Source organism: Tursiops truncatus, chromosome 13 (genome assembly GCF_011762595.2).
Source record: "Tursiops truncatus isolate mTurTru1 chromosome 13, mTurTru1.mat.Y, whole genome shotgun sequence".
In the NCBI taxonomy this organism is placed as follows: domain Eukaryota; kingdom Metazoa; phylum Chordata; class Mammalia; order Artiodactyla; family Delphinidae; genus Tursiops; species Tursiops truncatus.
Genome location: NC_047046.1, coordinates 23,750,415 through 23,764,290, shown reverse-complemented (window position 1 = coordinate 23,764,290; position 13,876 = coordinate 23,750,415). Strand labels below are relative to the sequence as shown.

The 13,876-nt window shown below is 41.5% G+C and overlaps 1 protein-coding gene across 9 annotated transcripts in view; it reads left to right on the top strand.

Annotated features, from left to right (window-relative positions):
- EIF4ENIF1 (eukaryotic translation initiation factor 4E nuclear import factor 1) overlaps nucleotides 1–13,876 on the top strand; it is a 42,668-nt gene that overhangs the window by 13,753 nt on the left and 15,039 nt on the right. For 7 of the 9 annotated variants that reach the window (XM_019950082.3, XM_019950081.3, XM_033837248.2 and 4 more), the window contains exons 3-7: nucleotides 23–96; nucleotides 2,350–2,477; nucleotides 5,485–5,771; nucleotides 6,028–6,226; nucleotides 9,799–9,974. In XM_019950082.3, coding sequence (XP_019805641.2) covers nucleotides 23–96; nucleotides 2,350–2,477; nucleotides 5,485–5,771; nucleotides 6,028–6,226; nucleotides 9,799–9,974 — 864 coding nt within the window. Of the gene's footprint in view, nucleotides 1–22; nucleotides 97–116; nucleotides 1,109–2,349; nucleotides 2,478–5,484; nucleotides 5,772–6,027; nucleotides 6,227–9,798; nucleotides 9,975–13,876 lie in introns of those variants that run through there. The other 2 variants (XM_019950087.3, XM_073790321.1) reach the window with 2 other exon arrangements.

Here is a 13,876-nt window from a genome sequence, read left to right as displayed (position 1 = left end):
ACCATATGATTTCTCTTTCTAGGAGGAGCTCTTGGATATTAAAGAACGCCCTCATTCCAAACAAAGGCCTTCGTGCCTCTCTGAGAAATATGACAGGTATCTGTGGGGGTCAACTTCTTGTTACACCAAACTTGATAAATGGAGTTGTATTGTTTTGCTGGAATTACGAGTGGGGAGATTTCAGGGGTAATGACATTGGGCTTCCACACAAATAAATTGCACGTAAGCTATGAACATGACTAAATAGCATCTCACTGCACTGTCTTCATCGGCTTTGTTATTAATTAGCTGAAATTCAGAGATTTAAGCTGCAAGGAACTCTAAGGACAACTAAACCAATTCTCTTTCAACTAACTGGTGATGAAACTAAAACTAGAAAATGACACATTGGTCAAAGGCACCTTGTCAAAAAGCAGAATTAAGACTTGAACACAGGAGTCCTGACCAGAGTCTTTTCTCTCTACCAGTGGTTTTTTGCACTGTGCTTTGAGGGTCCTTCCAGGGCCTGCCTGGGGCAGGACGATCAGGAGGACTCTGGGCCTTCTATCAGTCCCCCACCCCTCACCCCCAAACAAGAGAGCCATTCAGATTTTTTGGGGTGGTTTGTTTTGTTTTGTTTTCGCTGCACTGTACGGCATGCGGCATCTTAGTTCCCTGACCATGGATGGAACCTGAGCCCCCTGCAGTGGAAGCACAGAGTCTTAACCACTGGACTGCCAAGGAAGTCCCCACATTAGCCCTTTTGCATCTTGGGCTCCTTCATAAGGTAGAAAGCTTTGGTTTGAGAAGGCTATAGCTAAAAATGGTCTGAAAGTCTCTTAGAATAACCCTACATTGCACTTCTTATGGTTATCTTAAGACGTTAAGGTCACTTTTTTTTTTTTTTTTTTTCCCGGTACGCGGGCCTCTCACTGTCATGGCCTCTCCCGTCGCGGAGCACAGGCTCTGGACGTGCAGGCCCAGCGGCCATGGCTCACAGGCCCAGCCGTTCCGCGGCATGTGGGATCTTCCCGGACCAGGGCATGAACCCGTGTCCCCTGCATCGGCAGGCGGACTCTCAACCACTGCGCCACCAGGGAAGCCCTAAGGTCACTTCTTAAATATCAAGGTAGATGGTTCATATTGGCCCACATTTTTAAAAATATATATAGTGTTTAATTTTTTGATAGACTAGCACACGCTTTTTTTTTTTCTTTTTTTGTGGTACGCGGACCTCTCACTGCCGTGGCCCCTCCCGCCGTGGAGCACAGACTCCGGGCACGCAGGCCCAGCGGCCACGGCCCATGGGCCCAGCTGCTCCGTGGCATGTAGGATCCTCCCGGACCAGGGCAGGAACCCGCATCCCCTGCATCGGCAGGTGGACCCCCAGCCACTGCGCCACCAGGGAAGCCCGCACATGCTTTTTTTAATTTTGTACATGGACAGTTCAGAAGGTTGCTAAATCTGGACTCCTCACCACTTTCCCCTGGTGAGGATGATACTTGAATAATGGCTATTCTAATTGGTTAGGAGTTTTTGCTAAGTCTCAGATTAGCTGGGGGTTTTCTTTGTTTTTGTTTAGTTTTTTCTTCATTAAAGCTGTAAAGGTTTTTTATGCCTCAAATTGAATTTTCTTGTTACAGCTGTTTCTTCTTGGCGTAAAATAGTTATCATGGGCACATATTCCCTTTGATTCTGAAGTGGAGACATTGTGCCTAATAATAATAATGAAAATAAGAGAGATGGAGGAAAGAGTTTCTCATCCTAGCAGAGCTAGAGTTAGGTACCAGATCGTTGGGCTCCAAAGCTTCTCCTCTGCACACTGTACCACCTGCCACCCCATCATTAGTGTGGGAGTAACGAAGTCAAACCCAGACTACACACTTTAGGCTCTTAAATAGCTGTCTGTCCTACTTGTGGGAAAAACTGAGACTGTACATAGAAATTCTGGAAAATATACACTAAGCCTTCCAGGAGCTGCTTCCAATAAGAGGATTAAGGGGCTTTTTCCTCCCTTTACTAATCTTCAGTAAACTGAGTAATCAATATTTATGGAGCATTTCTTTGTATAGGACAGGCACAGATACTATAATCCATATGCACCCCAAGGTTTGTGGTCTGGATGTTTCATTTATGCACAAACTACTGCTTTTCAAGTGACTATTGCTATTATGTGAACAACAACAATGTATTGCTGAATTTATTAGTTGTTTTTATTTTCATCTTAAAAGAGAGAACCATTCTGATGGCAACCATAAAGTTTTATATTGGAAAGGGGTTTCCATAACCTGTCACCTGAAGTAGTAGAAATTAGACTACGTGTGTTATTCATGGTGCAAGTTCTAACTGTTGGTGCCCTTTGACTTGCAGTGATGGTGTCTGGGATCCTGAGAAGTGGCATGCCTCCCTCTACCCAGCTTCAGGACGGAGTTCACCAATGGAAAGTCTGAAGAAAGAGTTAGATACAGATCGGCCTTCCCTGGTGCGCAGGATAGTAGGTGAGCACAGTCTCTGAGAAGTGGGGGCAGCAGTTTTGGAGACAGTGCTCTTTGCTGCTGGCTTCATTCTTAGCTGTGAGAGTTTTATGCATTGGGAGAAAGTATCATTATCAGGAAACTGACTTAACAGTTTATTTCTTTTTTTTGAATTTTATTTTATTTTTTTAAAGTTCATTTCTGATTAGCAGAGTAAAATCATAGCCTTCCTATGTAGCAGTGGTGAGTAGACTGTATTAGGCTATGTGCTTTTGAATTAAAAGTACCAGGTCTTTCATTGAAGTGGATAGCTGAGTTAGATGTGGGGACCCTAAAGCTGCGCTGGAGAGCTGGTTATGCCCAGTCTCAGGTGAGACTTTTCCTCAGGTATAAGTTAGTTCTGGCAGTTCTTAATTCACAATAGAGTATGATCTGAATACTGGGTTTCGATGTGGTTTGCGACTGGAGTAAAGTTTGATCTTCCATACCTTTCCCCCATTAAACTAGAAAAGTGAAATGGATAGCGGGCAATATAAAAGCTAGTCAAGGAACTAGTTGCAAGAGGGAACTCTTTTTGAGATGAGAGGAACACGTATCATAAAACCAACTTGGAACTGAACAAAGAAGATGGGGTGATGACTGTAGCTTGAGCTGTAAGACCCTTCTACATAGATGAAAACTTAGAAGCAACCTAAATGTCCAGCAGTAGAAATGAAGTTGAGTAAACTTTGGTATATCCATATATAGGAGTGTTCAGCTGTAAAAACATGTTGGAGACATGTTCACCAAGTTATGCAAAACTGTCTATTTTGTGTCTTATTTTTGGACGAAAACAGACAGTGCATGGAAAGTCTGGAAAAGTGCATACCAAAACATTTTAGGAAATGTTTCTAGTGAGAGGATTAAAGGAGGTTTTCCTCACTTGGACTTATCTTTAGTTTTCTGATTTTCCTAGGAAGAATTTTTGTGTGTGGTGACATGTTTTTCTTACATCTTTATTGAGGTAAAATTGGCATTCGATAGACTGGTACATAAATGGCACATAAAGTGTACCATTTGATGTTTTGACATGTGAATACAATGTGAAACCATTACCACAATCAAAGTAATAAGCATTTCCATGACAGCTAAAAGGTCCCTTAATAGCACCCCATGTGTCCCTTCTTACACTCCACCCCCGCCCCACAGGCAAGCACTGGTCGGCTTTCTGTCACTATAGATTAGTTTACATTTCCTAAAGTTTAACATAAATGGAATTATACAGTACGTATTCTTTGGGTAGCTTCTTCCACTCAAAATAATTGTTTTAAGATGCATTCATGTTTTGGGGTATATAAAAGTTCGTTCCTTTTTATTGCCTAGTAGTATTCCATTGTGTGAATTTGCCATAGTTTATCAATTTATCTGTTGATAGACATTTGGGTTGTTTCAAGTTTCTGACTATTAACCAAAACTACTCTGAACATTCACGTACAAGTCTCTCTATAGACATGCTTTCTTTTCTCGGCTGAATATCTAAGAGTCGGATGGCTGGGTTCTATAGTAGATGTATCTTTAATGTTTTGAGAAACTGCCAAGCTGTTTTGCAAAGTGGTTATCCCATTTTACATTTCCACCAGCAGTGTGTGAAAGTTCTACTTGCTTCACATCCTCATCAGCACTTGGAACGGTCAGTCTTTTTGATTTTAGCCAGTCTAATAGGCATGTATCACATTACTGTTTGATTTACATTTCCCTAATGATTAATGTTGAGTATCTTTTCATATACTTATTTGCCATCCATATATCATCTTTGGTGAAGTGGCTCTTCAAACCAGTTGTCCTTTTTAGTTTTTAAGAGTTGTTATATGTATCGGATACAGGTCCTTTATGAGATATATTCTTTTCTTTTATTGGCCACGCCTTGTGGCTTGCAGGATCTTAGTTCCCCAACCAGGGTTCAAACCGGCACCCTTGGCAGTGAGAGCTCAGAGCCCTAACCACGGAAATTCCCTCAGATATATTCTTTGAAATATGTTCTCCCAATCTGTGGCTTGTTTTTGTATTCTCTGAACAGTAACTTACAAAATGCAAAAGTTTTAGATTTTGATCAAGTCCAGTTTATCTTTTTTTTTTTTTTTTTTTTTTTTTTTTTTTTGCGGTACACGGGCCTCTCGTGGCCTTTCCCGTTGCGGAGCACAGGCTCTGGACGTGCAGGCTCAGCAGCCATGGCTCACGGGCCCAGCCGCTCCGCGGCATGTGGGATCTTCCCGGACCAGGGCACGAACCCATGTCCCCTGCATAGGCAGGCGGACTCTCAACCATTGCGCCACCAGGGAAGCCCCAGTTTATCATTTTTTAAGATAGATTGTGCTCCTGGTGTCATGCCTAAGAAAACTGTGCTAACCCAGTGTCACAGATTTTCTCCATATTTTCTTCTAGAAGTTTTATAGCTTTAGGGGTTACATTTAGATCTATGATCCATTTTGAGTTAATTTTTGTATATGGTGGTAGGTATGAATTTAAGTCTTTTCTTTTTGCATGTGGATATTCAGCTGTTCAATACTTTCAATACTTTCTTTTTAAGTGGTTACTGTTTCAAATACTGACACCTACTGTAGTTTATTAATTGACAAAACATTTGCTAATAATTACATAGATAAGAATTTAGTCAAGGGACTTCCCTGGCGGTCCAGTGATTAACACTTCGTATTTCCACTGGAGGGGCCGAGGGTTCGATCCCTGGTCAGGGAACTAAGATCCTGCATGCTGCACTGCGCAGCAAATTTAAAAAAAAAGGCGGGGGGGGGGGGGTTAGTCAAAACAAAGGGATTATGGAGATTAATCATGGAAAATTATTGATTATAAAGTATATTTATTCCTCCAAAGAGATGAAGGTTTGCTCATCTTCGTTAAATATGTGAGCTCTCTAGCTGTTTTAGTGGTGACTCTTTTCCAGTACCCCCATGGCCACCAGTCATGGACAGACCACCTAGAGAGGAAGAATGCCCTTGCTGGTTTGCTTAACTTTCTCTTTCCGGCATCTTTCCAGATCCTCGAGAGCGTGTGAAAGAAGATGACTTAGATGTTGTTCTCAGCCCACAGAGACGAAGCTTTGGAGGGGGCTGCCACGTGACAGCTGCTGTTAGCTCCCGGCGCTCAGGAAGCCCATTGGAGAAAGACAGTGATGGGCTCCGCCTGCTTGGTGGACGAAGGATTGGCAGTGGGAGGATAATCTCTGCTCGGACCTTTGAGAAGGATCACCGTCTTAGCGATAAGGACCTGCGAGACTTGAGAGACAGAGACCGAGAGAGGGACTACAAGGACAAGCGTTTCAGGGTTTGTCTTCTAGATCCTCTGGCACCTCGTGTGTTCACTTCGTTTATACCGGGTTACCCTGAAATGCTGGGTGAACATAGCCCGTTGTTAAGCTGGAGGGAGGAACAGAGAGCTGGGGGTTGGGGAGGGGCTTCAGGTCTATAGCATAGCATCTTCATTGTACTACTGAGCGTTATTTAATTCATCAGTCCTTGATTGAGGTAGAAATGCCGTAACTAGAATCCTATTTTTTATTTTGCATTATGTACTTTTCCAGAGGGAGTTTGTGGATAGTAAGCGTGTCTTTGAGCGTAGAAGAAATGATTCCTACACAGAAGAAGAACCAGAATGGTTCTCAGCTGGACCCACAAGTCAGTCTGAAACCATTGAGCTGACTGGCTTTGATGATAAGATACTGGAAGAAGACCATAAGGGGAGAAAAAGAACAAGGCGACGGACAGCCTCTGTGAAGGAAGGTCAGCAGAAACTTTCAGAGGAAAGCTCACTGTTCTGAAATGAGATGTGCTTATAATTGGCTTAATTGTACACTTAGGAATAGGCACCAGTGTTAAAAGTGGCAAGTTTTTAATGTTGAAGTCTGATTTTGAAACTTCTTCCTGAGTGTGAGTTCAGTGTGTGTAGATTGTACTACTGTCTCCTCAATTTGTCCTGCCTGCAGTGCTAAACAGAAAAGTCTCCCATTACCCAGTAAGAGAACTATGTACACCAAAGGGTTCCCCAGAGGTAAGAGGATGTGATAGAAATAATGAGGGGTCTCATTTATTGAGCATGTATGTACTGGACACGTGGTAAGCGTTTTGTCAATATAATCCTACTTCTGACAACCCTGTGAAGCAGATATTATTGCGCCCATCTTATAGATGAGCAAATGGAGATGCAGGCAGCTTATGTGACTTGTCTGTGGACACTGAAGAAGTGAGTAGGGAAGTTCGGAGTTGAATAAGATGCTGTGCTTCAGAGCCCACCTCCTTCACTATGGTGTTAGGCCTTCATAGTGTTGTCACTTGGCTTCTCCCAAACTCACTTTTCTCAGGTATCTTCCTTGCTAAACTGAAGAAGCCAGAGCTAATGTGCGAGGGGTACCTGGTGAAGGGTGGGGGCCCACTAGTCGTGTTCAGAGCAGTGACCAGGCTGGTGGTCTTGGGAGGAAGCAGGGAAGAGGCAGGTGGGTAACCTGGGAGACTTTGCTGTTAAATTGCCTTTGAGAGATGCCTTTGTCTCACACTCAGACTAAAGCAGCACCAGCAAGTGTGGTCTTTTCACCTCATGGTAAAGATCAGGCTTCTGATGAGAAAAAGCCCATCTTTTTCTTAACTGAGATGAAATCTGAATTTCAACCATTCTTGTATCAACATGGGAGGAGCCAAAAGTAGCAAAATATATCAGTAGTGTCACCTCCTCATCTTACAGATGCAAAGAGACAGGACTGGAAAGAGGTGACAACCAAGACCCTGTCCCGTGGGTTTAATGGCAGTGCCTCAAGTATCAATAGAATCCAGGGGTCTGGGCTCTCTCACCCCATTGGTTAATTGCCCTAGCTACTGTGCTTAAGATAAACAGGTATTCTAGTTGCATCTTGGCTGCAAGAACGAAAGGACTGGGAGGGATGATGAGCACCTTTGAGTCCATTTATGTCTGTGTTCCAGCTTTCCATTGAACTTGGTATGTAGAGTTCTCTGCAGGCATGTAATAGTGCTGGGAGTATAGCCATGGACAAGACAAATGTGTTCCTTGCCTGCATGATTTTAATACAGGTGTGTGTTGAGCACCTACTCTACAGGGCCCAGTGCTAGGTATTGTACAGATGGTGATGAATGAAACAATTTGAATATGTATTTCACTTATAAACAAAAAACAATTATGTAGAAGGAGGAAATGGTTAAAACCCTCCACTGATAGAAAATTTTAATTTGTATTCTCTCTAAGGAAAAGTATATGTTCATTCTGGACTTCCTGGCAGTCCAGTGGTTAAGACTCCACGGGGCATGGGTTCGATCACTAGTCGGGGAGCTAAGATCCTGCATGCCGTGCAGTGCAGCCAAAAAAAAAAAAAAAGAAAGAAAAGAAAAGTATATGTTCATTCTGAAATGTGATAATAACACTTGCCCTTAGTTATCTTTCCTGGGTCCCTGGCTTTTGAGACTATCATAATAAATGGCCAGTTGTGTTTGTCTGCTAATGCATGTTCCTACCCACTCTCAGTTGTCAGGTCCAATTTGCTCTCAAGCTGGCATAAAATTACACATGGGGCACTTCTGCTGCTTGCATCTCTGTTAAGAGATGTTCTCATTTCAACACAAAATAAAAGAGAATAGGAGAAAAAAAAAAAAAGAATAGGAGAAATACTAAAGTTTTTTTGTAAGAGTATGAACTAAGTACAGACTCTCTTCTGGCTGTCATCCTAAAGTAGGTAGACAGGTTCTGGTGGGTTAAATGAGCTAGAAGCGAGAAGCACTGCTCTAGTGGAAAAGGACACAAACTTGGCATTGATTAGGCTGTTAAGTTGTTTACCTTTTCTAGGGCTTGGTTTCTTTGTCTGTAAAATGAGGAAAATACCTCCACCAAAGTAGTCGTTATAGTTAAATGTCAGTCTTTAAGGAACATCGTTTACCTCTGCTGGTTGGCAGTAAGTGTGTGCTGGCCCACTGGAGAGGCTGCCCGTTGCCTTGTCCATGGCTCACAAACGTCCGTCTCGCCAGTTGCCTTAGGCCCTCAGAAGGCCCAGGGTTCTGAGGCGGCAGGCACCTCTGTGGAGGGGCAGTGCTGCCTTACACACACAGCACAGCATGGAAGAGCACTGCTGGCCCACCTAGGGTTGAAGTTTCTGCCACCTGCTAGTATTGAGACCTTGGGTAAGCAAGCCACTTAACCTTTCAGTTGTTGTCCCCTGCCTTGTTGTCTAGCTTTTTGAAGTGTTATTGGAATGAAAGCAGATGATAGCATTTAGCCTCTCTTGGTCTAGAATATCCTGGATGAATAATGAGACTACAGTCCTGTTGGGGCCTTTTGAGAAGGGATGGGTCCAGGCTTTGGCACTTTTTTTTTCCTAGAAGGACTTCATGTCTGCTGTGATCTTGAAACTATAGGCAGCTTTTACATTGGTGCTTTTGCAGGGAGGGGCTTTAGGAGTTCTGTTCTTCAAATTAATAAGTTGATTTTCCAGTATCTCAGTGCACTTATTTTAAAAGGAAAAAGTCTGTTTTTATCTGAAGGATTTTGCCTTTTGCCCATCCTCTGGCTAAAACTAAGATGTTAGCTTCCGTCAATGGAAACTTGGTAGCTTCTCTTAGACCTTATCTTCCCATGCTAACAACCAGACATAACTCAGTTTTAAATGAACCGGGCACTGCAGAGTAAGACAAAGCTGATGAGAGCAGCTTTCCTGCCTCAGAAAGCTCAGTCTCACCAGACTGTTCCTATAATATAGTGTGATAAGTACTCTGAGAGATAACACAAACATTATAGAGAAGGTGGTGATTAATTTTTTGGTAGGGTAAAAATGGGTAGGCAGTGCAGACTTTGTAGTGGAGGTGCCATTTGAGCTTTGCCTTGAAGGATGAACTACAATCAGTAGGCAAATGAAACTTGCCCTTGGACTAGGTTTCACATAAATACCTTAGGTTGCTGAACCCTGACTTAAAGTGGTGATGCAGATGCATGGGTGAAAGCAGAGCCAAATTAATTTCATTCCATTTTTAAGCAGTAAGAGAGGCTCAAAAATTGTCCTTTAAAAAAAAAAATTAGAAAAAAAATCCACTACATTATAGAAAACTTGAAGAATGGGCAGAGGAGGGATCATAATCCTTCCTAAATCATGTTGGTGTTCTGACTTGTTACTAAGTCTTTTTTCCTCCTCTAGCTTCCATAGGAAGGGAACTGTTTTACTATTGCAAGTGCTGCACTGGCACAAGAAGTCTGCTTTTAAAGTCATCTGTGGCTCTTCTGCATGTGTGATGATGCTGAGGCCACAAAATATGTCTGGAGCAGTTTACATGATCAGACTGTCTTTGTCCGGTTTTGCTTTCAGGCATGGTCGAGTGCAATGGAGGAGTGGCCGAAGAGGATGAGGTGGAGGTCATCCTTGAACAGGAGCCTGCTGCTGATCAGGAAGTGCCAAGGGATGCCGTCTTGCCCGAGCAGTCCCCAGGAGAATTTGACTTTAATGAGTTCTTTAACCTTGATAAGGTGCCATGCTTGGCTTCGGTGAGTGTAGCAGCATGCTTATCAACATGGATGGAGCAACTGTAGGGTTAAATTTGACCTGAGTCTTTAAGATACCTCTTTTTAAAGTTTTGTTTTGCTAGGTGATTGGGAGTTTCTTGGCTTTTATTCTTAAATATTATTTGAATTTTTGTTGGCTTCGTTTTGAGAGGCTAAGTGAGAATTCTATACCAGTTAACTTTTTCCAGGTTGTTAGCATTGGATTAAGAATTCTTCAGATGTTTAAGAACATTGTCTGCTTTTATTTTTAAGTTGTTAAGTGTTTGTTATAGAGCCTTATTGTGGAGGTGGATTTTTATTACTGATGATCAGTATCATACTGATCTGCATTCCTTGGGTAAGGCTGGTTAGGTGGTACCTGTGTGATGTGATGGTTCCGAAAACCTTTCAAGAAAAGGAATGTGGGATACTATCACTGTTGCTGTTAAACTGTTGAGGTCTAATCTTTCTCGACTTTTAAAGTAGAAACAGTAAGACATCCCAAATCTTCACTTGGTACCTGCCCTTGCTCCTGTCCCCTTTGGCCATTTAGGGATTAGTAATGCCTCATCAAATTTTTGGAGAAAAGATAAAACTGTGGCCTGTGCCCCCAGAATTGAGATTTTTCTGTGGTTGCTGAAGGAGTGCATAGGACTGATGAAATAGAATTTTAAAAACCATTTGACCAAAAGCATATGTACGTCCCAGATGTTCTTTACAGGACATGAAATACAGCAAGTAAGTTTGACCAGTCCTTTAGAACTAGTGGTTCTAACTTAACTTACTCTACTCCTTAACTGTAACTGCTTCTTGTTTGATCATTGCATGAGTGGACAAAGCTGGGCATGACAGAGAGGCATGCCTTTGTCATTTGCCTGCCCCCAAAAGCCTAAAAGATGGCCACCTGGAATAGGTGAGCAGACACTGCATAGCACTGATAGGTACAAGGCCACAGGTGAGTTCTAGGGCAGTACTTCTCAAATTCTCTATGGTGAAGGCCAGGTTTTATTTCCAATCCATTGAGGACCAGTACCTTAGTATTAAAGTACAAATATCACAGCAATGCCCAGTTGCTATAAAAGTTGCTAAGCATTTACTCCGACTCTCAGCTTACCTCATTGTGGACCAGCTTGGCCCAAGACCACACTTTTCTATAGCGCTGTTCAGGAATATGCGGAGGGCGGCTGCAGATCAACCGGCAGCTGCGTGGTTTTGCTCCTTAAGTTCTAGCACAGTTTTAACTGTAAGTCCTCTAGCCAGATACGTCACTTACAGTGAGCTGGCCAGTAGTCCTTTGGCTCACTATGAGCGGAAGGGTTGCATCCAGATATGAGTTTAATTTACTTGATGTAAAACTGAGTGATCCTCTCAAATTCTTAGCTTTTGAGGGGACAGTAATTTTTTATTTTTATACCAGCTGTGTTTAGTGACATTTTTTTTTTGCATTCCCCTAGAAGACAGATGGAAATCTTATTGTAAAAAGTTTTCACAGCAAAAGGTCAAAATTTAGAGGCCTGTACTTGGCTCCAAATGTGAGTACCTGTGAAACTTACCTGTGTAACTAGGCAGAAGAAGAATTCAAAACTAAACTTTTAATAATAGGTAACATGCATACAGTGCTGATTGTTTTAGGCTTTGTATCCAATAAGTCATTTAATCCCCACAAAACTCTTGTAAGTTAGATTACTACTGTTTCTGTTTTACAGGTGAGGAAGGCAGGCACAGAGAAGTTTAAATAACTTGCCTAAAGTCACATAGCTAGTTAGTAGTGGAAACTGAATTCTAATTTTTGTAGTTTCAGTTAACAGTCTTTACTCCTAATTCCCCCCAACTATACTGCCTATAAAGCATAAAAGGGAGGAATAGGAACTCAGCACCATCTTATCCTTTGGCCCTCACCCTCAATCAAAACTTGGTTAATTCTGAGAAGGTACCTGGCTAGGAAATCTCTCCATGCTTTTCATGGAGGGTACTACTCATTAAGGTGTATATTCTATAATAGATTCACTTAAAAGCAAAGCTGGGATCAGTAAAAAGAGATGCTCTGGTTGTGCTGTATAACCAGCTGGACTCTATTATAATGCTCAGAAAATGACCAGTCAATTGGGAAAAATAAGAAGGGCTATATAAGATTTGAATATCAACTGACAAATAATATAAACTGTTTGAGGTATAGTACCTGGCACTTAGCAGGACCCACAGATGTTGGGTATTAATTGGCATAAACAGAATTACACCTATATTTTTAAGCTATATTTACTGGCATTGCAATACATCAGAAGTTGACAGCCACGAAAATCTGTACAAAATGAAAATTTAGATCACATGTGCAAATAATTTCAGTTATGTAATTAAAAATAAGCTGATTTTAGATATGCAGCTCTTACTACAGTACCTGATACATAACAGGTACATAGAAGTATTTTGTTTTGTTTTCTTTGCGGTACGCGGGCCTCTCACCGCTGTGGCCTCTCCCGTTGCGGAGCACAGGCTCAGCCGCTCCGCGGCATGTGGGATCCTCCCGAACCGGGGCACGAACCCACATCCCGTGCATTGGCAGGTGGACCCCCAACCACTGCGCCACCAGGGAAGCCCCATAGAAGTATTTTGAATGAAGAAAAACGAAATCAAAACAAATCCTAAACTATGTAGAGTGATGAACAGGAGCATGACATAGAAAAACCTTGGTGAAATAATCAAAAGTGTGCTAAGGTGAAAGTGTGTAGCCTTAAATGCATTCATTATAAATCCAAAGAAAAATCAAGCTAGAGTGAAACAAATACAAAAATATGGAAATTTCCATAAAAGTGGAAAGTAGTGAAAGAAAAGCATTGATTAGTAAAACTTAGTAATTGTCAAAGAGCAAAAATATTTCACAATATCTGTATCAGAATAATATGAATCCTAGGATATGACTAGTCTAAATGACCCTTAACGGACCAAACTAACAGTCATATAGGTTACCTTAAAAATGCTATTAAAAATGTAGTCTAGAAAGAGCAGCTGAAACATACCAGACTGCAGTTCACAGTCTCCTCCTCTTGACTTGCTTAGGCTGTGGGATGTAGCGGCAGTCAGCTGAGTACCAATGTGCATAAGGGGAGGGAGGGAGGGACTGGTATTAGAGTATCCCTGCTGGCTCTGGTAAAAAATGACTGACTAGATAAACTCAAGATTCTTTTTGGGTTCAAAATGCTCTAGCTTCTTGAAATTGGCATTTATAGTAAGTGGTGTGTAAAAGCGACTGTCTCTACTTATGTTTTAGCTATAATAAAACTTAGCTTCTCTAACAAACAAAGTTGGTCACTGATCAAAATATGGAAATGACTTTCTTAACACTTACTGTCAAATCTTTAGAAAATGTCCAGATACCTTATATTCACTTCCTTTACTTTTTCATGTTCCTCCTGTGTATCTTCTGGCTTTTTTCCTATACAATATGATCAGAAGAAATAAAAACAAAGTGCAAAGCTATTTTTACTATTTTTAAAATTTCAAACTCTTTTCAAAATTAAAATATTTTAAACAGCTGTAGCTTTTACTTTTAAAAATTCCTGTTTATCACCCAGGTGGTTGGGTTTTGGGTACAATTCCCAATTTTTCACAGTGAAACATCACTATAATGCTTCTCCTATAATTTAATGATTGCAAATTAGTGGACTTGAAAGTCAGCATTTGCTGGCACAGCCTGTTTGTTTACAATCATTTTGTATTCATGTCTGCAGGGTTTGCCAGTACTTGTCAAAGCCAAATCCAATAAAAAAAATTGGTCTTTGCCCTAAAAAAAAGAAAAAAGAAAAAGTCAGCATTATTTAAGGTATGAGAGTCTACAAGTGGAATGTGATTGAAACTGTTGAATAATACCTAAGAAAATAGAAGTACCCCAAGTAATCAATGTCTCGGTC